The 23,828-nt window shown below is 37.3% G+C and overlaps 3 protein-coding genes across 3 annotated transcripts in view; all 3 read left to right on the plus strand.

The window, feature by feature from the left end:
- Positions 1-5,919: 5,919 nt before the first annotated feature.
- nenf (neudesin neurotrophic factor) lies at positions 5,920-7,142 on the plus strand. The gene is made up of 3 exons (XM_016274433.1): positions 5,920-6,406; positions 6,526-6,586; positions 7,012-7,142. The coding sequence occupies exons 1-3, from the start codon at positions 6,269-6,271 to the stop codon at positions 7,140-7,142; spliced, it is 330 nt and encodes a 109-aa protein (XP_016129919.1). The 5' UTR covers positions 5,920-6,268.
- Positions 7,143-7,659: 517 nt separating this feature from the next.
- Positions 7,660-11,633, plus strand: LOC107586907 (T-cell activation Rho GTPase-activating protein-like). Its single transcript, XM_016274457.1, has 9 exons — positions 7,660-7,771; positions 7,917-7,970; positions 8,292-8,361; positions 8,522-8,661; positions 8,773-8,934; positions 9,045-9,154; positions 9,247-9,415; positions 9,640-9,748; positions 10,304-11,633. Exons 1-9 carry the CDS (start codon positions 7,745-7,747, stop codon positions 11,347-11,349), a joined length of 1,887 nt encoding a protein of 628 aa, XP_016129943.1. The 5' UTR covers positions 7,660-7,744; the 3' UTR covers positions 11,350-11,633.
- Positions 11,634-12,522: 889 nt separating this feature from the next.
- LOC107586887 (ezrin-like) overlaps positions 12,523-23,828 on the plus strand; it is a 20,132-nt gene continuing 8,826 nt past the window's right edge. Inside the window, exons 1-3 of the mRNA XM_016274434.1 lie at positions 12,523-12,883; positions 22,170-22,253; positions 23,663-23,758. Of these exons, the coding sequence (XP_016129920.1) occupies positions 12,872-12,883; positions 22,170-22,253; positions 23,663-23,758 (192 nt within the window). The 5' untranslated portion in view covers positions 12,523-12,871. The remainder of the gene's footprint in view (positions 12,884-22,169; positions 22,254-23,662; positions 23,759-23,828) is intronic.

The following is a 23,828-nucleotide window of genomic DNA, read 5'->3' on the forward strand; positions in this document are numbered from 1 at the left end:
CGTCAGTACAGCCCCGTTCACTCAAAGACCCACCATAGTTAACCCCTTTAACATCACCTAATCCATCTATAACTGCCTATCTCCGCTCCCGCAGGTGCCTTACTTAATTCTCACTCCACCACAGCTGTGCCCGCTCCCGCAGGGGCTCTACCATATTTCCCCACAGCTGCAGCAGTTCCCGCTCCCACAGGAGCCTTCTCTGTATTTCCCCACTGCCGCAGCAGTGCCCGCTTCCGCAGGAGCCTTTTCTGTATTTCCCCACTGGCTCAGCAGCTCCCCATTGGCCCAGCAGCACCCTGCTCCCGCAGTAGCCTTTTTTCTGTATTTCCCCACTGCCACTGCAGTTCCCACTCCTGCAGGAGCTCTTCCATATCTCCCCACAGCCGCAGCAGTGCCCACTCCCGCAGGAGCCTTTGTCTGTATGTTACACTGCCGCAGCAGTGCCCGCTCCCGCAGGAGCCTTTTCCATATTTCCCCACTGCTGCAGCAGTCCCCGCTCCCGCAGGAGCCTTCTCTGTATTTCCCCACTGCCGCAGCAGTTTCCGCTCCCGCAGGAGCCTTTTCTGTATTTCCCCACTGCCGCAGCATTTCCTGCTCCCGCAGGAGCCTTATCTGTATTTCCCCACGGCCGCAGCAGTCCCCGCTCCCACAGGAGCTTTTCCATATTTCCCCACTGCCACAGCAGTTTCCGCTCCCGCAGGAGCCTTTTCTGTATTTCCCCACTGCCGCAGCATTTCCTGCTCCCGCAGGAGCCTTATCTGTATTTCCCCACGGCCGCAGCAGTCCCCGCTCCCACAGGAGCTTTTCCATATTTCCCCACTGCCGCAGCAGTTCCCGCTCCCGCAGGAGCTTTTTTTCTGTATTTCCCCACTGACACAGCAGTTCCCGTTCCCGCAGGAGCCTTTGTCTTTATTTTACTCTGCTGCAGCAGTGCTGGCTTCCACAGAAGCCATTTTCTATTTTCAGATGCCGTAGCAGTTCCCACTCCCGCAGGAGTTTCCTTTTCAGATGCCGCATTAGCGCCCGTTTCTGCAGAAGCCACTTTCTCTTTTCAGATGCCGTAGCAGTTCCCACTCCCGCAGGAGTTTCCTTTTCAGATGCCGCATTAGCGCCCGTTTCTGCAGAAGCCACTTTCTCTTTTCAGATGCCGTAGCAGTTCCCACTCTCAAAGGTGTTTTCTTTTCAGATGCCGCAGCAGCACCCGCTTCCACAGAAGCCTCTAGTTCTCTCTTCTAAAGCCTCAGCAGTGCCGCTACTACAAGCGACGTCCAGCACCCCACCAATTTTAAGCTTTGCAAATTTTGGGGGGTTATCAACGCTCCTCTCTGGCTGCTGTCCCGTACTAATTGCATCTTTGGGGGAACGCTCTGGGTCCGGGCTAAAAACCGAGCTCTAGAATGAGCTTTAGAATGAGCTTTAAGGCGGAGAGTCTGTCTTTACAGAGAGTCTGTGAGTCAGAACAGAACAGCTGTAGTCTACTCTACCAGGATCAGGAAACAGTCCCCCATAAAATGTGCTGTACACATCTGAATATTTGGGTTGAACTGTTCTGAAACAGTGTTGTAAATTCAACTTAACCACTGATTTCTAGTCATGTCCTCTTTTGGAAGGCCAAATAAAGTAGTTTTGCTTTCACAACGAAACACACGGCGGGCTAGAGTGAGCGGAGGCCGCCGGTCTAGCGTGAGGAATGGCCGGCAGGCTAGAGTCAGCAGCAGCAGGCATGAGTGAGCGGAGGGCGGGTTTGAGAACGGTGTGGCTGGCGGATTCGACGAAGGAGCGGCCGGCGGGCTTGCGGCAACCACATGTGACGACCTCCGGTCTGGATTTCGCTTCGTTCCATGGTGAAAGCCGATCCGGTGCTCCGCAGCGCGAAGTTGAAGTATTTCCTCAGCGACCAGCACGGATCAGCTCTAGGCATGACGAAGTGGATATCGTCCTTTTTTGGAAGGCCAAACAATGTAGTTTCACTTTCACAACGAAACACACAGCGCCTTTACGACATGGCGGCAGCAACAATACTACAGCGAGAATAAAAGTTACGACTTGTTTCTTTGCGTGAACATTTGGGCGGCATTATGCAAATCTTCCCACATCGTGACATAGACATGTGGGGGCATGTTAGAACGAACCGTTTTAGGTAGGTGTGGTTGACTTTTAACTTTTATAAAGAATATCTCTTTGGAGTTGAGACTTTAGTCTTTGCAACTTTACAGATCTTCTTTATGCACCAAGAGCTTGTAACACTTCAAAGAGAAAGGAAAAATTGAAATCGCATCATATGACCCCTTTAAAAACCAATAATAAAATCTTAAAATCAATCCTATACTTGACTGGTAGCCAGTGGAGAGACGATAGCACCGGAGTGATGTGTTCCCTTTTTTTTTTTGCCAGTCAAGCCTAGCTGCGGCATTCTTCACGAGCTGTAATCGAGATTGCTGTTGACAGATCCCTACATAATAAGGTCATATAGATCATAACACAGTCTCGAAGGTAAGAAGTGAATTATTCTTCACCTGAAATGTTTGTCTTTTCATCCTGAAATGCGGCAAATGTTGGATCACTATAATTAGGAACCACAGTTTCCTTCACTTGATTGGGATGTTCTCTTTTATTGTGGACGGCAAGGGTAGTGACTGTAACATCGAGCATATTTTGCAGTATTAAACACGATTTCATCAGGCTACAAAAATTCAAAAAAGAACACAAAGAATGGCCTTCTCAGCTGCTATAGTTGCAACTCTTGCTCATCAGAACAGGGTGTTCAACGCACCACCATTTCCATTTAAAAAACGTTTTGCACCGTTTTGTCGTGGCTGAACGCAGCTCTGTTCTTCAAAAAGTTCCGCGAGGCAGAATAATAGTCCACTGCTGCAGGTGTATGGATTCTTGATGTGTTTATTGCAACTACATTTCATCTTTTTCTCATCAAATAACCAGACAAATGAATAGCTCGATACAATCCGTTCCGAGGCAGAGTGTAGACAGTGCTTTCTTCTGTGTAGATATCAATTCTATGATTTGCATCAGCTGGCTGCATGTAGGCTATGATATGGCGGCTGTCATAGCCTACCCTGGTCGCCCAGTAAGTTTGTTTGTTTAAATAATGAATTACTTTTAATAAAATATTTTAAACACTAATACAAAAAGGAAAGAATAATGCACTGACTTATAACAGGCCTATTATAACGTTCAAGAACTATGTCATTCCGACTATCTTACAATCGAAGAACAACAGAGATAAAATACATACTCTTGAGTTTTATAATGTAGTCTTTTTTTATTTTTAAACTGATTATAGTTGAGACCTCAAAAGGATATGCGCTTGTGCTGGCCGTGAGCTGCATGCGCACTCACACACAGGACTGTAATGCAAGATTTTCATAAATGTAACTTGCCATTTCGAGTTGATTCTCACCAAACCCCACAGAACACTTGGAATATGCGCCACGAGATTAATAGGATTATTTAAAAAAAGATTTGCATCTGCTTAAAAAAAGTGAAAGTCACCATCTCTGCAGGCCCGGTTCTTAAGCGCTATAGAAGGGTGGGATGGCAGATATCCTTGGTGGGCTTTTTTTTTTGTGGAGGGTGGGGAGGGGGTGGGATTCAGTCTAGAAATTTAGACTGTAGATATTGCTATTTTAACTATACAACTTATTGCAATGTTGTTGATATATGTACACTGAAAAAAGAGCAATATCATCCTTCATGGGCAGCCTGATAGCGAACCATAGAATATCATTAACTTTCGCAACAAAATAAACTTTTTTTCTTTACTGAATAGTAAAAAACAGCCCTCTTTGTTCTTTCTCTTGATCATTGTTTCTACACTGGTGATTCTTTTAACCAAGTTTTTTTTAATTTATTCCAAACAAGGCCGCAATAATGTCTACTAACATTGGGAGAACCAATTGTTTTGAGGAAAATAAAGACCAGACATCTATGGTACTGGTATTTATTTAAAGGAACTAAATAAATATAGGATTTCAATTGATTTAGGGGAATAAATTAAAAGAAGAAAAAAGAACAAGAATAAGATATTTTGCAAAGTAATCAATCTGAACTGCAAATAATATTTTTATTTTAAAATATGCACCATTCAATTTTATTTGTAGCCTATTCCTAATATGTTGAAAACGCAAAACAGAAAAATGCTATTGTCGTCACATTCAATTAACTTAAAACTTGAATTACAAGAATCACAAATGACAGGCCTACATTCAATTCAATTCACTGGATATAACAATTTTAGTTTCTGCAGACCTACTAAACAAACACGCCCTCAACTGGACTAGCGGGGCTGGCTGGCAAGCATGTACTGTAGTTCAATCTGTTCGTCATGTGAGTCAGTCTGTTACACAAGGAGAGAAAGCAGTTATGAATGTGTAAAAATAACTTTTGATCATCACAAACAATATGACGTAAGGATGCTAATATAAAGCTTTTGTAGCTTGATAAAATTCATGCCTAGCTAACAAAATAGAAGAAAAAATGTATCTGTTCTTATTTGTGGGGAAATGCTTATGATGCTTGACACCAATTCTCAAGTCTCTTTAAAAGGCCATTTTAATAAATAGATAAAGAATTGTTTCGGTAATGAACAAATTGATGTTTTAGCGAACCGTTTGAATAATTGATTCAGTGATTCAACTTAAGTCCATCAACTGTCCATTTACAGTCTACAACTGTCTAACCTGTCTTACTGAACAAATCTGAATTTATCTTTTTGATGAACAATTCATATATATGGGCCATTCTACAGAATTGGTGCAAACTGCTGTCCCACAACCAAAAAAACCCCCCACATTTAAAAAGGATTTATGTATACAAATCTTAGATGTTTATTAAGATCCTTTTATTATCTATTGAAACAATAATGATTTAAAATATTAGTAAGCTTAATATATATATATATATATATATAATATTCATTTATTGGGTACTCTCAATTGGGAGGTGGCTGTCCCGAACCCTAACTCTAAATTTCAACTTATGAAAAGTATATTTAAATAATTTTTATTATTTAGTGTTTTTTCCATTGTTGTTTTTAAAAGTATCTTTTTGATTCTTTTAAAAAGTGAAGTTCAAAAAAATATATTTATTTTATATTTTCTTTGTAAATTATGAAACTTTGTGCAAAAACGTGTCCCACATCCCAGCAAACAGGGGATGTCGACGTCAAGGGGACCCTACACGCTGACGTCCGGGGGACGTTCGCAGAGGCCATTTAGGGGACGTCCTGGGGACCTCTTTTTGTTACCTGGGATGTCCCCCCTTCACCGTGTATGTTTTAGTCTATTGGGCTAGACTGAGTTTAACTAAACTCATAAATTTATGATCAGGAAATATTCCTGTGTCCCCCTCTCTCATAGCTACAAAGTGTGAGTAGATAGGTCTCATCATTTTGAGGTAAATGTGTTAAAAAGTCTGAAAACCCTGTGTGTAACTTTAGGGAACGTCTCTACCAAACACATTTTTTCCTGCAAGTAAGCACTCTTTTTTGCGTTATTCCATAACATGTATTTTAAATGTTTACCACCGTTCAGAACTGTGCTAGCTAACCATGTGCTGATGCATCTATGAGCTAGGTTCAAAATGATCTAAAATGGTCACTACCACAACAACTTGCCTTTTGAGTATTTGTACAAAGGAATAGATAAATAAAGCAAATATAGGCTACAATAATATCCTGACAGTAGAAATATATGTAAATATTAATATCTGCATTATAACATACACGACTTTGTGGTTTAAAATGTTTGTTTTCCTGATGCATATGGACTTTCAAAAAACAATAAATAATAAAAAAGATTTATTATTGTTCTACATGTAGAGATTCATTCAACTTTGTGGATAATACCTATGGAAACTGGGGGGAATTCTCTCTTTTAACGGCCGACGAACGTGCTCGAGGAGTTTCAGTCGTCGGCGTCACTTCCGGTCCGTCTCACGTGAATGGAGAAGCAAAAACTTGCGGCTGGAAGTTTAGAAAGTTCCCGAAGCAGAAGTGTGTTTCATATTCATGCAAACCGTACACGTCCACTGTATCTCGGACCCTAAATAACGATACATTGATGTCAAACCATTATGTCCTAAAGCACCTATTACAGATTGTGTTCCGTAACAAATGGAGCATTTCCACCTCAGATTGTGAAAGCTGATCCGAGATCAGCATCTGAAAGGCTGAATGGAAACACATGACAACTAGGAAACTGACGCCGCAGACTCGGTTCTTACAACATAAACCTCAACACGACCGTCCACAATGTTTTATGCCCGTAGTGTTGTATTATACGCCTTACTAAGTATTTGTTCCTCAAATGAGAGTAAAATAAAAAACGCACAGAAACCGGTGCGTCTAGTGTTCACCGAGGAGGAGTTGCAAAGATACGATGGGAGCGAGGTAGGCTATGTGCTGTGTCACAAAAACAAGTTTTATATGATATTTCTAACGACGTTTTCAAGATTAAATGCAAAATGCATTTACTAAAGACCTTTAAACGCCCCCCTCCCACTTTACAGGACGGACAACCAATTTACATGGCCATTAAAGGTGTAGTTTTTGACGTTACAACTGGAAAAGGTTAGATATTTTATGCAACATAACGTTCTCCAGTCTTTTGTGTGCTGGTGGAAGCTATTACCTTGTTTGAGGAACTCCATCTGTCAGTTGGAGAGATCAGTGTTGAATAGATATGCTTTGTTCCCTATTTTGCTCCTATATAGCCTATAAGCACTAAGCAGTGTATTGGAAACCACATGCCTATTTGCATTTAATGGATGAACTTTCCAGCTGTGGGAAAAAAAAGGGATTTCCAGGGCTATTTAGTATAGTTCCAAGAGTTACGGGAATTTCTATAGTGCGGCTATGTTGAGTTCGAATCTATTTCGTTGGCTAGAAATTGTAATTTGTGATGACAGTCTATATAGATTTATGCAATCAAGAATGGCATGGGAGTTCCTTGTTCAAAGTATGTGGAAATCCTGTTGTGTTTCTTTTATTTCCAGAGTTTTACGGAAAGGGGGCGCCTTATAATGCACTTGTGGGCAAAGACTCAACCACCGGGGCTAGTTCTCACAAAGGCTATAACTCAGTAACTATAAAGACCTTAGATAAATTCCAAATGCACATTGTTTGAACTATCTATACAACTGTTTAAACGTGTTTTTTTTTTGCATTTATTTGATCAAAAATACAGTAAAACATCAATATTACTACAATTTTAAATATCAGTTTTTTTATTCTAATATATTTTGAAATGTAATTTATTCCTGTGATGGCAATGCTGAATTTTCAGCTTTCATTATTCCAGTCTTCAGTGTCACATGATCCTTCAGAAATCATTCTAGTATGCTGATTTAGTGCTCATTTCTTATTATTATTAATGTTAAGAACAATCGTGGTTTATATTATAGTTTTGTGTTATTGCTTGTTTTTTCTATGTTTTAAAGCTGTTAGCTAATTAAGTTATATAATGCCTACATAGTTTTTTTTACTGTAATTATTATTACAACTTAATATTTTGCTAAAAAATGTCATATGTATCAAATATATAAAATTTCATTACATTTTTATAATTCATTATTTGTGCCATGAACTCCAGGTGTTGATTTGCAAAGTTTGATTCTATGATACATTCTGTATTAAGTTGCTATAGTTCTATAATAACAACTCAAACCATTTTTTAGGTAATCTTACCTAGAGGACTGCATCTATTGGTCCTCGCATCACAGCAAACCTATGAAGGTGCTGAGTGCTCACGGCGTGGTAAGTTATCACATTCACCCATCAGTTTCACACATCTATTGTCACTTAATGTCATCATGGAAACTGATTAGTGCGTATTTGAATTGACTTACTTCCCAAGATCTCATTGACAGGATAAACACATCTTTTGTTCTTTCCGTTTCAGTCTAAATCGTTGACCCAAAGCAGCATGGACTTAATCAGCATGCCAGCCACAGCTGTAAGTATATTGATCCCAAGATCTTACGCATACAGCGCTCCTCATCACCTTCTGATTGATAGATTAGTGCAATTATGGATTCTTTTAAGTCTGAGTGTTGAGAACAAAGCCTACAATGGGATGCTACAAAGTCCTGACCTGTTAAATGTCAATAAATCTCACCTACGCATGGTTTAGTCATGATGTTTACAAAGCTTGCTCTGTTAAGCTCTTGTTGCACCAACCCAGAATCCCCCAGTTACTATGTTTAGTTCTGTTTTTTAATAGATATACCAGTGTAGTCTATTGCTTCATCTCATTAATTGCTTTCATTTTTATTAGGTTCAAGTGAATACGGGAATTTCCCTTAGTCAGCAGACTAAAGCCAATCTGACCTGCATCTCCCACACTGGTAAGCTAAAAGTCTCACTTCTCTTCTTTTAAATGTCATTGCTCTTTAATATGTTGTTTTGGACCAAGAGTAAATGCAGTTTACTGTAAATTAGAACAGCAGACTAGTTCTTTTAAAAGAATATAGTGATTTTTATTTTTTCTTTATTGATATTTAACAGGAAACATCAGTCAAAGGCGCTGGAAGAGCATCTTGCGACGTGTACAGAAAAAGAACATGGAACATCCCAAAAACACACTGTTTGGGCGACCCTTGTCTGATATCTGTCAAAAAGATGGGTGTCCTCCCAAAGCAATTATGGTAAGGATTGTCATTTTGTTATACAATAGAACTTCAACGCAAAATCCTAAACAAATTTGGTATTAAATGTATGTGGTTTTAGTAATTGAAATGTCTTCATTTCGTTTGCAGGATATCCTTACCTTGCTGCTGAGAAAGGGTCTGGACACTGAAGGGGTGTTCAGGAAGGCCGGGAACGTCAGGGCTCTCAGAGAGATCAAGGCACAGCTCAACGATGGGATAGAAGTGGATCTGAAAGAGCAGTCGGTCATTTTGCTTGCTGCTCTTGTCAAGGTAAGGAACAAGCTTGTGCAATTTGATTTGGTTTGACTCATTAACAATTATTAGGTCTAAAATATGCATATTTGATCACTAATGTCTATCTTTTGTATTTCGATTTGCAGGATTTTCTTAGACATCTGCCTGGCGGTTTGCTAATGGAGGAGAAGTGCAAATCCTGGATGACTGCAATGGAAAAGGAAGATGAAGATCAGAAGCTTGCTGAAATTAAAATGTAAGTTATCTAATGATGCAGTTGGGTTGAATAGAAAGTGTTTAGTGTAAATGAACTGTAATTGTGACCAAGTGTCCTTTGTTTTTCTTTAGGGTGATCAACACGCTTCCTGAGCCAAATATTCAGCTCTTGAAGCACTTGATGGTTCTGCTCTACCACATAAGTGAGAATGCAGATACAAACAAGATGGTTTCCATCAATCTGGCTAAATGTGTTTCCCCCAACTTGCTCCAAACAGACAACTTGGAAAAAATAGAAGAGGTGAGTGTAAAGTGACTTCTGAAAGTCTTGAGCTTAAAAACTCCTCACATGATGTGGCCAAGAGCCAGAAAACAGCCGACTGAGTAAAACTGAAACTCAACAGAGGAAGAAAAGATCAAACTAGTTTCATATGCAGACTTATTTTGACCTAATCCATGTGATCTTTCTTGTTGTTGAAGTGCCCTTTGTTTAATTCTCGTGTCTCTCTGGCAATGTATTTGCAGGTGACAAAACTGACTGACTTTCTCATTGGCAACTGCCCTCAAATATTCGGTGAGGATGCGCTGGCGCTGTTTGGAGACTCTGATGAAGATGAACTCAGTGATAATCAAGGTACATTTTTAAATATTTAGTCTTTTAGGATGCCTATGCACTGGAGTTAATGTATCAACTTAGAAGAAAGAAAACACACAAATGAGATAATTATTGTTGACATAGAGTAAAAGTATAGAGCAGGGTTCCTCAAATCTTGCCCTGGAGGGCCAATGCGCTGCAGAGTTTAGCTCCAACCCTGATCAAACTCACCTACCTGGGATTTTCTAATGATCCTGAAGACATTGATTAGCATGCTCAGGTGTGCTTGATTAGGGTTAGAGCTAAACTCAGCAGGAAAGTGGATCTCGTGGGCCAGATTTGAGGATCCCTGGTATAGAGTATAGAACTCTGATGTAGAAATCCATTGACCAATGAGTATTTGAGAGAGGCGGGTCCAGTTGTACCTTCAGAAATCCAATTGGCTGTCAAATTCCCACTGAGCATCTGTCCAGGTTTCTCCAATGCATAGGCACTCTTTACATACGACAGCACAGATTTAGCAAAGCAAATGTAAGCAATGATTTGATAACGATTTGATAATTAATGAGTATCTGTCCTTGATTTCTCCTTCAGACTCTTTTTCTTCGCATCATCTTGACTCTGCGTACGACAGTAATGACCCTGATGCAGACGGCTACAAGGGAAGTAGTTCTGACATGGACTCTATCAAATCCGGCGCTGAAGAGAAATCCCAGGAACATTCCAGCAATGAGGAACTTTGGACAAAAAAACTGACTCGCAGATGTTCAGAACCAGTAATCAACTTAAGACAGGGAGTTGAGCAGCACCTTTCCCTCTCCAGGAGCCAGACAGAAATGGACTTTTATGACAAACTCTTAACAAAGCAGATCTCTGATGACTGTATTGTGGTTAGAGCAGGCCACAGCTTGGGGAAGAGCTACGGGGCCAGGACAACCTCTAAAGACTGCTCGTTTTGTTCTTCAAGTTCACTTGAGAGTTGTTTCTCCAGCGCTTCTGAGAGCTCAATCCACAACAGTCCTCTTGTTGTGCCTTTATGCAATCAGAAAAAAGCCCTTCAACGCAAACATTCCTTCCCCACCCGCCAATCGGCACCTGCACCGAATCGCTTGGAGACCCCCAAAAGACGCACGCAATCCATGAAGAGCGCACACATCAGAAGCAGAACTGTCTTTGGGCGAAGCGGCTCCACCAAACGGGCCATCGAGAGAGCCCTACACCACAGCCAGACCCTTCCTGAGGTACTGAATCCTCCTCTGGAGCCGAGGCGCTTGTCTAGCGAGGAGGTTTTCCAGCAGGTGGACAGCAGGATACCAAGCAATCCTCCATGTTATCAGCAAGCTGTTCAGGACAGTTCCCATGTTGCTCTCTCGAGCTGTAAATCGTTGACTGTTCAGGATGCTAGATGTCTGTCAAAGCAATCTTGTAGCCACTCGAGATCTTCAAGTGAAGAGACATTGGATTTGTCTTCTGGGAATGAACATTTTGATATCCACAACACAGACAGTTCAGAGACATGTTGTGATAGTATGAGCGGATCCTCCTCAGAGTTGAGACAGAGGACCACATCTGAAACTGGGTATGAAGCATCAATGCCAGTTTGGTGCAATCAAGAAAACGTCAGAGAGACATATGTCTGATTTACTGTACATTTGTATTATTGTTGCTACTTTTTGGTGGAGGCAAAATGTCTTTGCACATGACCTCATAATGAGGCGTTAACATTTCAGGGCTTCAAGTACAATTCTGACATAGAGTTGTGCTGAATATGTTGAATTTTATGTATGTATGTAACTGAAAGGCACTTTGAGGAAAATTCACTACACAGATTTAAAGTTTTTGTGCAATGTTTACAGAACTGATGTACATGCTTAAAAACAATGTAAATCATATGTATGTATGTCTTTTGAAATAAAGACATGAAATACACCTTATACATTCTGAGTCACTAAGAAAAATTATTTAACCATCATTTTATTATTATTATTTAAGAACATGCAACTTAAAATCATAATTATATATATATACACACAGTGACCCCAAAAAGTATTTAAAAAAATGTATGAATGTCATAGCATTAGATCAGGGGTTTGCAATGTTTTCATGTTAGAACCAACCTTGAGAGCCACCAAAAACTATTTTAAGAAATATGAGGAGAAACAATATTTTAGGTAACGGTTTTTAGAATTTCCTTATATTGGATTTATGTTTCAATTGTATTGCCACAAGGCTTATACAAATACTATAAAAATAGGAATAAACATATAAAGACATGACTGTATGGAATACAGATAACCCATAGGATAAATAGTTTTGCGTTCTTAGTGGCTTAGTCAAGTAATCTTTATTTTTCAATATTGTAAAAAATTAAATAAAATATAATGTTGATAGAAATTTGATGCAAATACAGGAATTTTTGTTTACACCATTGCAATTACTTTTAACAATCTAGTGTTGCCTAATTTCTATTCTAGGCTAATTTTTAGTAGACGTATTAATCTTTTTTTGAAGAGCCTATTACTTTAGCATTTAAATCCATAAAAAAAATTTAAAAAATAAAGGTTTGCTTGAAAGGTGTTCTTATGCTATATTTATTTAAAATAAATGCTTTGAAATAATTGCACGTTTTAAATAAATGCCTTTCTCGTGAACATTTTCTATATTTTTTTGACATTTAAACAATTGTAATCCTGTGTTCAAATACTTTCTGGGGATGAATGTTTGTTTATTAGCCTACCTGTAGCCTACCAAAGTACAGAAAATGCCCAGAACTGCCCAGATATCCACCTTGCAGTAGATTATCAAGCTCAACCGCGCCCATGTTTTCTCCGCGCTGTGTATGTATATGGAATGTAATGTTATAGTGTGACAGTGAGCTGTTAAAGAGCTTCTATCATTGTTAACGACGCGACAAGAATCCTCTTCGCGCTGTAGTTCTGGACGCGAGCCCGATCAAAGGTCGATGTTACAGCGCAGGTACACTGTGAGCAGAGCTGCTGGCACTCTTTAACTCCAGTGGTCCAACTAACTTACCGTGCTAGGTATCGCTGGGGCGAGGCTTTGACACCATCTCTCGAAAATGAGTCAGAAATGAGTCTCTAGCGTTCACTGGTCAGATCGGTCGCGAGCTCTTCTTCTGCTGGCCCAAACACAAGACTGACAATGCCTAAGCCTGTAAGTAGTTCTTTTCTTTTTATATTAAACATACAGATTTATTACATAAAGAATAAAACTGGATAACCGTGTCATAAATGGGAACAAATATGTAAATGACCAGTGTTACACAAGTGATCTTTCTTGTGTACAACATCGCATATTAATCCATTTACTTATATCTAGAATAATGTATGTTTATTGTTGATAAATTTGAATAATTCTGTCTTGTTCAGTGGTTTTGTATGTGACTTGACACAGCAGGCCTCTGTCATAAAGACTCACATTACAAAAGACGTTTCATAGCTTCACATTAGTTTTTCATATTTAATTCAATATTTTTGTAATGTGTTCCGACTGACCTTAAAAATCCACAGTGTTTAAAGAAAGGATAACCTTTAGCGCTTAAATCAAGATAAAGCAGCAATTTATTGCCTCGTTTGTATTTATTTTATTTTACAATGTTGAGGAGTAATATTGTGTAGCCTTATGAATGGTTATGATTAGTGGTTATACTTGGAATTTATATAATTTTGTATATTTCAAGGTGTTGTGATTACCTCTAATTTTAGCCGGATACTAACTATTAATTTGATGGTTAACATACTTGAGTATGTGTCTTTACACATTAACTAGACTTAGACAATGAGGATGAATTCATGCTGTGCTCATGTGCGCAGAATGCCACAAAAGTAAAATATTAGCTAGATGCAGATTGTTCAGCTGTGAACATACTTTTGACTTTAGTAATTGAGTACCAGGATGTGATGTCACTCTCATGATTGCCCTTAACATTCAAGAGAGGTACAGCTTATTCAAAAAGGTTTTTTATTTCCTTATTCGTAAATAGTTTCGATATTTTATCGGTAAGAGTGGAATGTTGAAATGTATATTTTCTTTTTGAATCTATTCTAATATATAAACTATTAAAATATATAATAATACACTGTAAAAAAAAAGGAAAATGTGATTTTAGTAATATTCTGCCAAGATATTATCCAGTTATTTTACAGAAATAGATGCAATAAAGTTCAAAAATTAAAATACAGGTAAAACGATTAATACATACAGACGATTCCTTTATATTAATACAGTATATTGTGCCCTATTTTCTACAGATTTTAATACAAATATTTTATAATATTGCAACAATTGTTGTATTTTATTATAAATTAGCGCCCTTATCAATAAGTGTCCGAGAGAAATATGGAAATATAGCATTCCTGAGGTAGTCCCCATGGTTGAATAGCACATTATAATTGAATGAAATTATGAATTATTTTGTTAAAATCAAATACAAAAAATCTCCCATTATGTCATACATTGTCAGTTATCACACATTGCCATTGTTATAGTTCATTTAAAGTTGTCCTCCAAAATGTATTTTTCAAAATCTGTAAAAAGAAAAAAAGAAGAAGAGAGAGATCAGTTCTGATCACACACATACTTTAAACCCCAGTTTTATTGTAATTATTGTACGGTAAATGCAGCTTTCATGAACTATAAATTGGGGTATGGGATATTTGTACTTGCACTTTTCGAAATGAATGTGACACTGCAAAATCATGCAATGAAATGTGATTTAAAGTGGCTAAAATCTTAAAATAAATTGTGACCATAACATTTTTTTCTATTATAGAAACATATGGATTTTAACCAGAAAGGTCATGTCCATTTCCATTTGTGAATTACATGTGTTAAATCTGATATGGACCTAACGCTTCTTTAAGCCTGTGAAGAAGTGCTTGAGCACAAACACTTATCTGTGATTTGAGGAGAGTGGGTTAGCACCGGCTTGTGAGCCTGTAGCCATCAGGCAAATGAGACATGCAGGTTTAGCCGTCACGCTGTGTTAGGACGTATCGGGTCTTTCTTCCTGTTAGATAAATTTGCAGCTCTGATGGTTGCTCATGGAGATGGTGACTGCTAGATTAAACAGTAGCACTCACGCAGTCAGTTCCATTGTTAGGACAAATCCAACCGAGAGGACAAGCTTTGAAGATTATAGATTAAATCTGCCATGCTGGCATTGGGATTAATGTTTATATTCTCTGGATAAGGACAAGCTGAAAAGAGGCAGCTTGTTTGCCTCTTACTGACAAGACCCAAAAGATTTTTGAAAGTATGTGTTTATCAATGTATAGTATTAATTATGCACGTAGTATAGTTATCATATATAGAGATCCCAGCAGTGATTTAAACTCTTTTGACAGAGTTGCAAGCCTAGTGTGCCTTATCTAAGGGCTCGCTGATAAAGGTTCATTTACATTATGTTACACTGATAGTCTTAGTCAGGATACTCAGAAGATTGGAGACCTTGTACTTTCTGTTTTATTGTAATTTGCATTAACATCTTTATACTTGATTACTAACTAAATATGAGGTTGAGAATCTAAGTGGACAAATTCACCAGTTTAAATTACAGGTTGAATCGTATTACTTAATAAAAACATATCTAGATTTTGCAGTGAAAGTACATGTATTGTCTTTTAAATGTAATAGATTTTTTTGCAGTGGTAATTCAGAATTAAATTAAATTGTAGCTGTAAAATGTAATGTATTGTTATTATAAATTAGATAAAATAAAATATAAAAAGTCATCAAATCATAAAAAAATCAATAAATAATAAAAAAAAATTGGGGTAAGATTTGTTTTTTTGAAAGAATGAATAGGTTACTTTTATTCATCAAGAATGCATTAAATCGATCAACTGTAATAGTAAAGACATTTATAATGTCACAAAAGTTTTTTTATTTCAAATAAATGCTGGTATCGATTTTTTTGCCATAATTGCAGTGGTAATTCAGAATTAAATTAAATTGTAGCTGTAAAATGTAATGTATTGTTATTATAAATTAGATAAAATAAAATATAAAAAGTCATCAAATCATAAAAAAATCAATAAATAATAAAAAAAAAATTGGGGTAAGATTAGTTTTTTTGAAAGAATGAATAGGTTACTTTTATTCATCAAGAATGCATTAAATCGATCAACTGTAATAGTAAAGACATTTATAATGTCACAAAAGTTTTTTTATTTCAAATAAATGCTGGTATTTTGAAAATGTATCACGGTTTTCACAAAAATATTCAGAAGCGTAACTGCTTTGACAATAATAATAAATCTTGAGTATCAAATCAGCATATTTTAATTTCTGAAGAATCATCTGAAGGCTGAAGTAATGGCTGCTGAAAATTAACCTTTGCCATCACAGGAATACATTGCATTTTAAAATATTCTATAAAAGAAATCAGTTATTTTAAATAACTGTAAAATATTTCACAATACTTTTTACTGTTTATTTATTTTTAAATAAATGCAGCCTTGGTGAGCATAATAGACTTTCAAAAAAATCAATCAATCAATCAAATAAAAATTACAGACCCCAAACTTTTAACCAGTAGTGTATAATAAACTAAGCCCTAAGCCTTTTATCTGTATTTAATCACACAATTAGTTATATTTTATTACAATTAGTAATATTTTCTACAGTGTAACATTAATGGTTGCTCGCAGATATTTATAGAATTTTAAAGGGGTCATGTGACGTTGCTAAAAAAGAACATTATTTTGTGTATTTGGTGTAATGAAATGTGTTTATGCGGTTTAAGGTTAAAAAACACATTATTTTCCACATACTGTACATTATTGTTTCTCCTCTATGCCCTGCCTTTCTGAAACGAGTCGATTTTTACAAAGCTCATCGGTCTAAAAAGCGAGGTGTGCTCTGATTGGCCAGCTATCTAGTGCGTTGTGATTGGCCGAATACCTCAAGTGTGTGACGGAAATGTTACCTCCCTTACCATACTGTGATGCTGTGTCCCGGCGCGATGAGACAAAACCATAGACTGTAAAAAAAGATGGATGATGCGTCTCCTATTCCTTCCACTATAGAAAAGTGAACCCAAAGCTTCTCAGTTTGGCTGCTGCCATCTTGAGTAAATGACGTCATTTGGAGCCCGAGTCTGCGCAGTAGAGATTCGTTTGGAGCCAGAGTCTGCGCAGTATTGTCATGAGGTGGAGCCGCGGTATCAAACTCCCGCAGACCCAATCAACCATAACAACACGCCCCGTTTTTATAGCATCAAATTACTAGCTAAAATCAAACTTATCACAAAAACTAACCATTTAACATATATCAGCGTGATAACAACTACCTTTAATGACCATCTTTCGGAAAATTGTATTGGAAGTGTAATCTATTTTTAAATTTTGACTCAAGTCCCATTCGTTTACATGGAGAGGGTGGGGTTTATGACCTGTACTGCAGCCAGCCACCAGGGGGCGATCAAAGAGCCCACAGCTTCACTTTTCAGGATGTGTGAGGCACATCCAGACAAAACCAATAAAACCCATTATAAACGAGGCATTTGTTGCATCCAGTGGGGACATAATTACGGATTATAATGACTTTTACTGTCTTTTTACGCGTTGTGTTGCATTGCGCCGCGCAAACATAACCATGTCTGCATTTGTGATCGGAGAAACAACAAACAACAAGCGCTACTCTACACTGCTTAAAACTTTCGTTTGAATCGTCAGTGGCAAATTCTTTAAATATGAAAACATACTTACAGGCTGTGAGTCAGAACAGCCGGCATTGTAGGCTACTCTCCCAGGTTCAGGAAACAGTCTTCAGTAAAATGCTTTGCACACGCGAATATTTGGTTTGAACTGTTCTGGAACAGTGTTGTAAATACAACTTAACCTCTGATTTCTAGTTGTGTCCTCTTTTGGAAGACCAAACAAAGTATTTTCGCTTTCACAACAAAACACACAGCGTCTCCACGACATGACGGCGGCAGCAACAATACTACAGCGAGAATCAAAGTTACGCCTTCTTTCTTTGCATAAACATTTGGGCGGTGTTATGCAAATCTTCCCACACAGTGATGTAGACATGTGGGGGCGTGTTCAAATTAGGCGTTTTAGGAAGGCGTGGACGAGTCTTAACTTTGAAATAGAATATCTCTTTGAGTTTGAGACTTTAGTCTTTAGGGATCTTATCTATTCATGAACAGCTTGTAACACTCCAAAGAGAAAGGAAAACTTGAAATCGCATCATATGACCCCTTTAAGTAGTGAAAATTGTTGCAACTAAGTTCTACAGTAGGTGACCAATACTGTTCTAAACATGCAGATCATTTACTTGCTGATGTGGCGAAATACTAACACCAGGGTGTAACAGTTATTGCAGTGTGAGTATTATAGCAGTTGTCAATTTTCTCATGATTAGAGCCACTAAATGTGCTAATCCTGGATATATGAAGGTCATTTATTTAAGATTTGCGAATAAAAGGAAGAAAGTGTTGAACTGACATGTTGATGGGTCTTGCTTACTGAAAATAACTTTGCTAACGTTTGTTGCACAAGTTTGAAGGGTTTATCTTTACAGCTCTAGAGTTAGTTCACATGAAGGTTGTGCAACTTTGACAATGCTTGTAAGGCTGTCAAGGTACACTGGGTTGTAATGAAAGCTTGTATAAAGTGTGCTGGACTGAAGCGTGAACTTGAACAAGAGATTTTTACCAAAGAATTCATGGAATCTCCTCTAGACACAGATTTTTAGTGTTTTATCACTGTTTGCTTGTTATTCCTTCAAGTACAAGTATGTTTGCAAAAGTACGTTTTGTTTGTTTCTTTCTACAAAATCTAAAACTAAACCTCATAGATGATCAAAAATGTTATGTTAACGTCGATTAATAATGTCACACCCATGAATGCCCGTTGAATCTGTTGAAATCATCTTCGTTGTTGTCAGTCATGTGGAGGATGTTACATAATGCAGATCTGTTATAAGACTTTATTGCTAGTGGCTTTGTAGAATGGCATGACATTTAGGTAACCTAACATTCCATGATTATAGTTAACATGCCTCTGATACCTGATGTTCCAACTGATGTGATATAAAAAAATCTGGTAACACTTTATAATAACTTTCATTTATAAATCTTTAACAAACATTATACAATGCTTAACAGATCATTAGTTAATATATATATTCACGTAGCTAGAAATATGAGATAATGTTCTTGTTAATGTTTACTAATGAACTTACTAAACATTAAACACCTAATGATTAACATATGATTATTTAATGTTAATTGAAATGCTTACAAATGTCAGTAAACTTTCAGATCATATGATCTTCATTTGTTGGTCTTTGTATGTTGTGTAGACCTCTATTTACACATCTTAACAAATAATCTATTAATTATTTGTTCATGTTTTTGCAGTACTCAATCTAAAGTGGAAACTCTTCATCATTTGCAAATGTTTATAAATGTTTACTAATCATAAATAACTTTATGACAAGTCATCTCAATGGCAAAAAGTGTCCCGAAAGACCTGAATTTACCCTATTCACACATCTTTACTAATCATTTATTAATCATTTGTTCATGTTTTTGCAGTACCCAATCTCAAATTGAAACTATTCATCATTTGTAAATGTTTATAAACGATTACTAAACATTTAGTATCTTTATGGGCACTGGATTTTTAGCTAATGTAACAAGGTTTGTGTAAAGGGTGGCTGGTTATGTTTAGCTAAATGCTTGCTAAAGACATAAAAGATTGTAATTTTGGGAATGTTTTTATTACCTCAACACTCATATTAGTATACTACTGTTCAGTATATCATTAAACAGGATATTCCTTGAGTCATAAATAAACGGGAAAACAAATCAATTTTTTTAAAGAAAATACTTGTTCATTTATCAAAAAAATATAATATAAACAGATTGAACCGTGTTCCCTTATAATAATCAAATTGACCCCTGTGCACTGTTGACCCCTTAAAGGGATAGTTCACCCAAAAATGAAAATTAGCCCATGATTTACTCACCCTCAAGGCATCCTAGGTGTATATGACATTCTTATTTCAGACTAATACAACCGGAGTTATATTAAATAATGTCCAGGCTAATCCATGCTTTATAATGGGAGTGGATGGTAGCCCAAAATTCGAAGTCCAAAAAATTGCACCCATCCATTATAAAAGAAGTCCACACGGCTCCGGGGGGTTAATAAAGGCCTTCTGAAGTGAATCAATACGTTTGTGTAAGAAATATATCCATATTTACAACTTTATAAACCTTAATCTCTAGCTTCCGCTAACTGTCGTACACGCGCTCACGAGAGAGTGTCGTCCAGCGGATGACGTAAGATGTTGGCGTAGCATAAGCTCCGGTGAGAATATGCTAGTCTCGCGAGAAACCAGTTTTGTTTACAGCAAAACTGGAAAACCAGTGTCCTCTTGGCTTGTATTGAAATCCGACATTTTTCTTTAAAAATACTCGTTTTGTACTACTAATTCGTGACCAGTGTTTTGTTTCGCTCTCTCCTCTGCACTTCCATGTTTGTCACTTCCACGTTCGTCACCGCGTTTGCCTACGTGCTACGTCATCCGCTGGATGCCATTCTCTCGTGAGCGCATGTACGACAGTTAGCGGAAGCTAGAGATTAAGGTTTATAAAGTTATAAATACAGATATTTTTCTTATACAAACGCATTGATTCGCTTTAGAAGGCCTTTATTAACCCCCCGGAGCCGTGTGGACTTCTTTTATAATGGATGGGTGCAATTTTTTGGACTTCAAATTTCGGGCTACCATCCACTCCCATTATAAAGCATGGATTAGCCTGAACATTATTTAATATAACTCCGATTGTATTCGTCTGAAAGAAGAATGTTATATACACCTAGGATGCCTTGAGGGTGAGTAAATCATGGGCTAATTTTCATTTTAGTGAACTATCCCTTTAACCAACCCTTAAACCTACCCATACCACCAAACCTGTCCCTAACCTTACCCGTATCACACCTCATTAGCAGCAAAAGTGTTGTCCATTACACAAGCTTTTAACCATTTTATAACATCTGTTAAAATCATTTGTAGATTTTCAATAAGTACTTGATCATATGGAACTGAAAGTTTAATAACATTTGTAAGCATTTCAACTTACATGAAATAATAATTAGTTTGAACATTATCTAATGTTTAATAAGTTTATTAGCAAACATTAACAAGCACATTATCTCACATTTCTAACTCTTTGAATATATATTAACTAATGATCCATAAAGGGATAGTTCACCCAAAAATTTAAATTTGATGTTTATCTGCTTACCCCCAGGGCATCCAAGATGTAGGTGACTTGGTTTCTTCAGTAGAACACAAATGATGATTTTTAACTCCAACCGTTGCAGTCTATCAGTCATATAATGCATGGCAATGGTAACAAAATATATGAGAGTAAAAAAAACATGCACAGACAAATCCAAATTAAACCATGCGACTCGTGATGACGCATTCTCCCTAAGACACGAAACGATCGGTTTGTGCCAGAACAGTATTTATATAATTTTTTACCTCTAATACACCACTATGTCCAACTGTCTTTGGGCGTGCACACGGCATCCGGTGCGTGAGGTGTGTACTCACTCTGGCGTAGTTTACGTTAAAGGGTGTGTTGATATCCAGCCGAAGAGCAATCAACCATAACTTCAGGCGAGCAGGCTCAGAAGTTGGGAATACGTGGAAAGTCACCACTCCCGAATGAGTTCGCACGAGAGAACGTAATCTTTTAGTTTTAAGTTGGTTTGAACAATCCGGATAAGCGCAAGTACCATTTTGATTAGCCATCGTACCTACAATGACTGTGCACTGTGTAAACAATGAGTGACGTATACGCGCGAGAGATCACTTCCGGAAGCCGTGTGCGTGCCCAAAGACAGTTGGACATAGTGGTGTATTAGAGGTAAAAAATTATATAAATTTCTCGCACAAACCGATCGTTTCGTGTCTTAGGACATCAATGTGTCGTCATGAGCCGCAGGGTTTAATTTGGATTTGTCTGTGCATGTTTTTTTTACTCTCATAGATTTTGTTACCATTGCCATGCATTATACGACTGATAGACTGCAACGGTTAAAGTTAAAAATCATCATATGTGTTCTACTGAAAAACAAAGTCACCTACATCTTGGATGCCCTGGGGGTAAGCAGATAAACATCAAATTTTCATTTTTGGGTGAACTATCCCTTTAATGATTTATTAATGAAAGTTATTATAAAGTGTTACCAAAAATCTGATATGACAATGGTGTAATGTAATTAAGGTGTTTAGTGTTTGAAATATTGAAACATTTTAAACATTTTTGGCCAACAAATCTTTTGTTCTGCTGTAATGGTACAGTATATATTATATTTCTGTACAAATACCAAACATGTTTTTGCTGTAATTGACTCCAATACTTGATTCAATGTCATTAAAAACACTCACTTATGTTCGTTCTCTGCAGATCAATGTCCGTGTCACCACAGTGGATGCAGAGCTGGAATTTGCAATCCAGTCGGTTACAACGGGCAAACAGCTCTTTGAGCAGGTGAGCAACGGTCATATGCTCCTGAAATCCTACTGATTGTTTATTAAAGCTAAGCCAGTGAGTTGGCATGTGAAGAATCACCTGTCTTATGTGTTTTTTTAACCCTATACAGCTTACTGCGTCATATTTGATATGCAAATAAGGCCTCTAAATTATCAATATGATCAATAATTCACTTCAAAGGTTTACGTGTCTTGTTGTTGTGAAATCTTGGTAACACTTTAGTATAGGGACCAATTCTCACTATTATTTAGTTGCTTATTAACTTGGCTAAAGTACATATTCTGCATGACCATATTTTACATCCCTAATCCTGCCCAATACCTAAACTTAACTTAACTACTTTACTAACTATTACTGTAAAAAGCAGCAAATTAGGAGTTTATTGAGGTCGTAGTTAATGGTTTGTTAATGGCGAGAATTGAACCTTAAAATAAAGTGTGACTGAAATCTTTACTAATTTTTATAAAGTAAATGTAAGAAAAACTAGAATTACTTTTAGCAATATTTCAAAATAAACACTTACTGGACTGAAGCAATTTTATATTTACTTGATTATCCATATTATTTTTTAGAAAACAACCATGTGAGTATCAAAAAGCAGGCTTTTGTGGAACATTATTTGAACATTTATTATTGATATTACAAGGTAACAAAATGGGTTAAGGGTAGGTTCAGGGTTAGTACCTAGTTATTACCCAGTTATTGAGATTGTTATAATAAGTACATAGAATGTACACACAGAAAAGGACTATAAAATAAAGTGCTATTGACAAGATATTAGGAGATGTAAAGTGACAACTGATATTTATATGCTATGCTATACTATTTTTACTACTTTGCACTACTATGCAATCTAAATGCACTACTTTGTTCTATCACAATGACTCATCAACTTGTAGCAACTTGTATCTCTTTGAAAAAAACAACACTCTTTTTTGTAACGAAACTTTGTAACTAATTGCAAAAGCATTTTTCATACCTAAGTCACACCCGAATCAATGCTCATAGTCACTGGGTGTAAATCATTTTTCAGATACTGTTGAGATTAGTAATGCTAAACTACCTTGTTATATGGTGATTGGTGAGGCTCATGGTATGACAGGACATACCAGGTGGAGGACACCGTCTCTGCCTATTTGCACACACCTAACTGATAAGAGGTCTGGATGGGTGGTATTTTCCCTCCCTGTTGATTGCATGAACTTTTAGTGTAGTGTTCCTATTCTAATCTACTAAGACTAGAGACTCCCGTTGTTTGAGCTACAACATAACGTCATGCTAATCAAGTGCTGAGGTGATTAGGTATATGTTTTCAATGTACGCCATAGTCGATATCACAGTTTACATTCATACATTTAGCATGCATATAACTGGTTGATTTTTATCCTCTGTGTTGATGCATTCAGGTGGTGAAGACGGTGGGTTTGCGTGAGGTCTGGTATTTTGGCCTGCAATACACAGACACCAAAGGCTTTCTGACATGGCTGAAACTGGACAAAAAGGTATTCTTGATTTTGTACAGGAAATATATATATATATATATATATATATATATATATAATGTATATATAA

Source organism: Sinocyclocheilus grahami, unplaced genomic scaffold, assembly GCF_001515645.1.
Source record: "Sinocyclocheilus grahami isolate Dianchi unplaced genomic scaffold, SAMN03320097.WGS_v1.1 scaffold86.1, whole genome shotgun sequence".
NCBI classification, from domain to species: Eukaryota; Metazoa; Chordata; class Actinopteri; order Cypriniformes; family Cyprinidae; genus Sinocyclocheilus; species Sinocyclocheilus grahami.

Coding starts and splice junctions, on each gene's coding strand:
- nenf (XM_016274433.1), top strand. CDS start 6,269: ATGTTTTATGCCCGTAGTGTTGTATTATACGCCTTACTAAGTATTTGT. Junction 6,407..6,525: donor AAAGATACGATGGGAGCGAG/GTAGGCTATGTG, acceptor CCCACTTTACAG/GACGGACAACCAATTTACAT. Junction 6,587..7,011: donor TGACGTTACAACTGGAAAAG/GTTAGATATTTT, acceptor TTTTATTTCCAG/AGTTTTACGGAAAGGGGGCG.
- LOC107586907 (XM_016274457.1), top strand. CDS start 7,745: ATGAAGGTGCTGAGTGCTCACGGCGTG. Junction 9,416..9,639: donor ACTTGGAAAAAATAGAAGAG/GTGAGTGTAAAG, acceptor ATGTATTTGCAG/GTGACAAAACTGACTGACTT. Junction 9,749..10,303: donor TGAACTCAGTGATAATCAAG/GTACATTTTTAA, acceptor TTTCTCCTTCAG/ACTCTTTTTCTTCGCATCAT.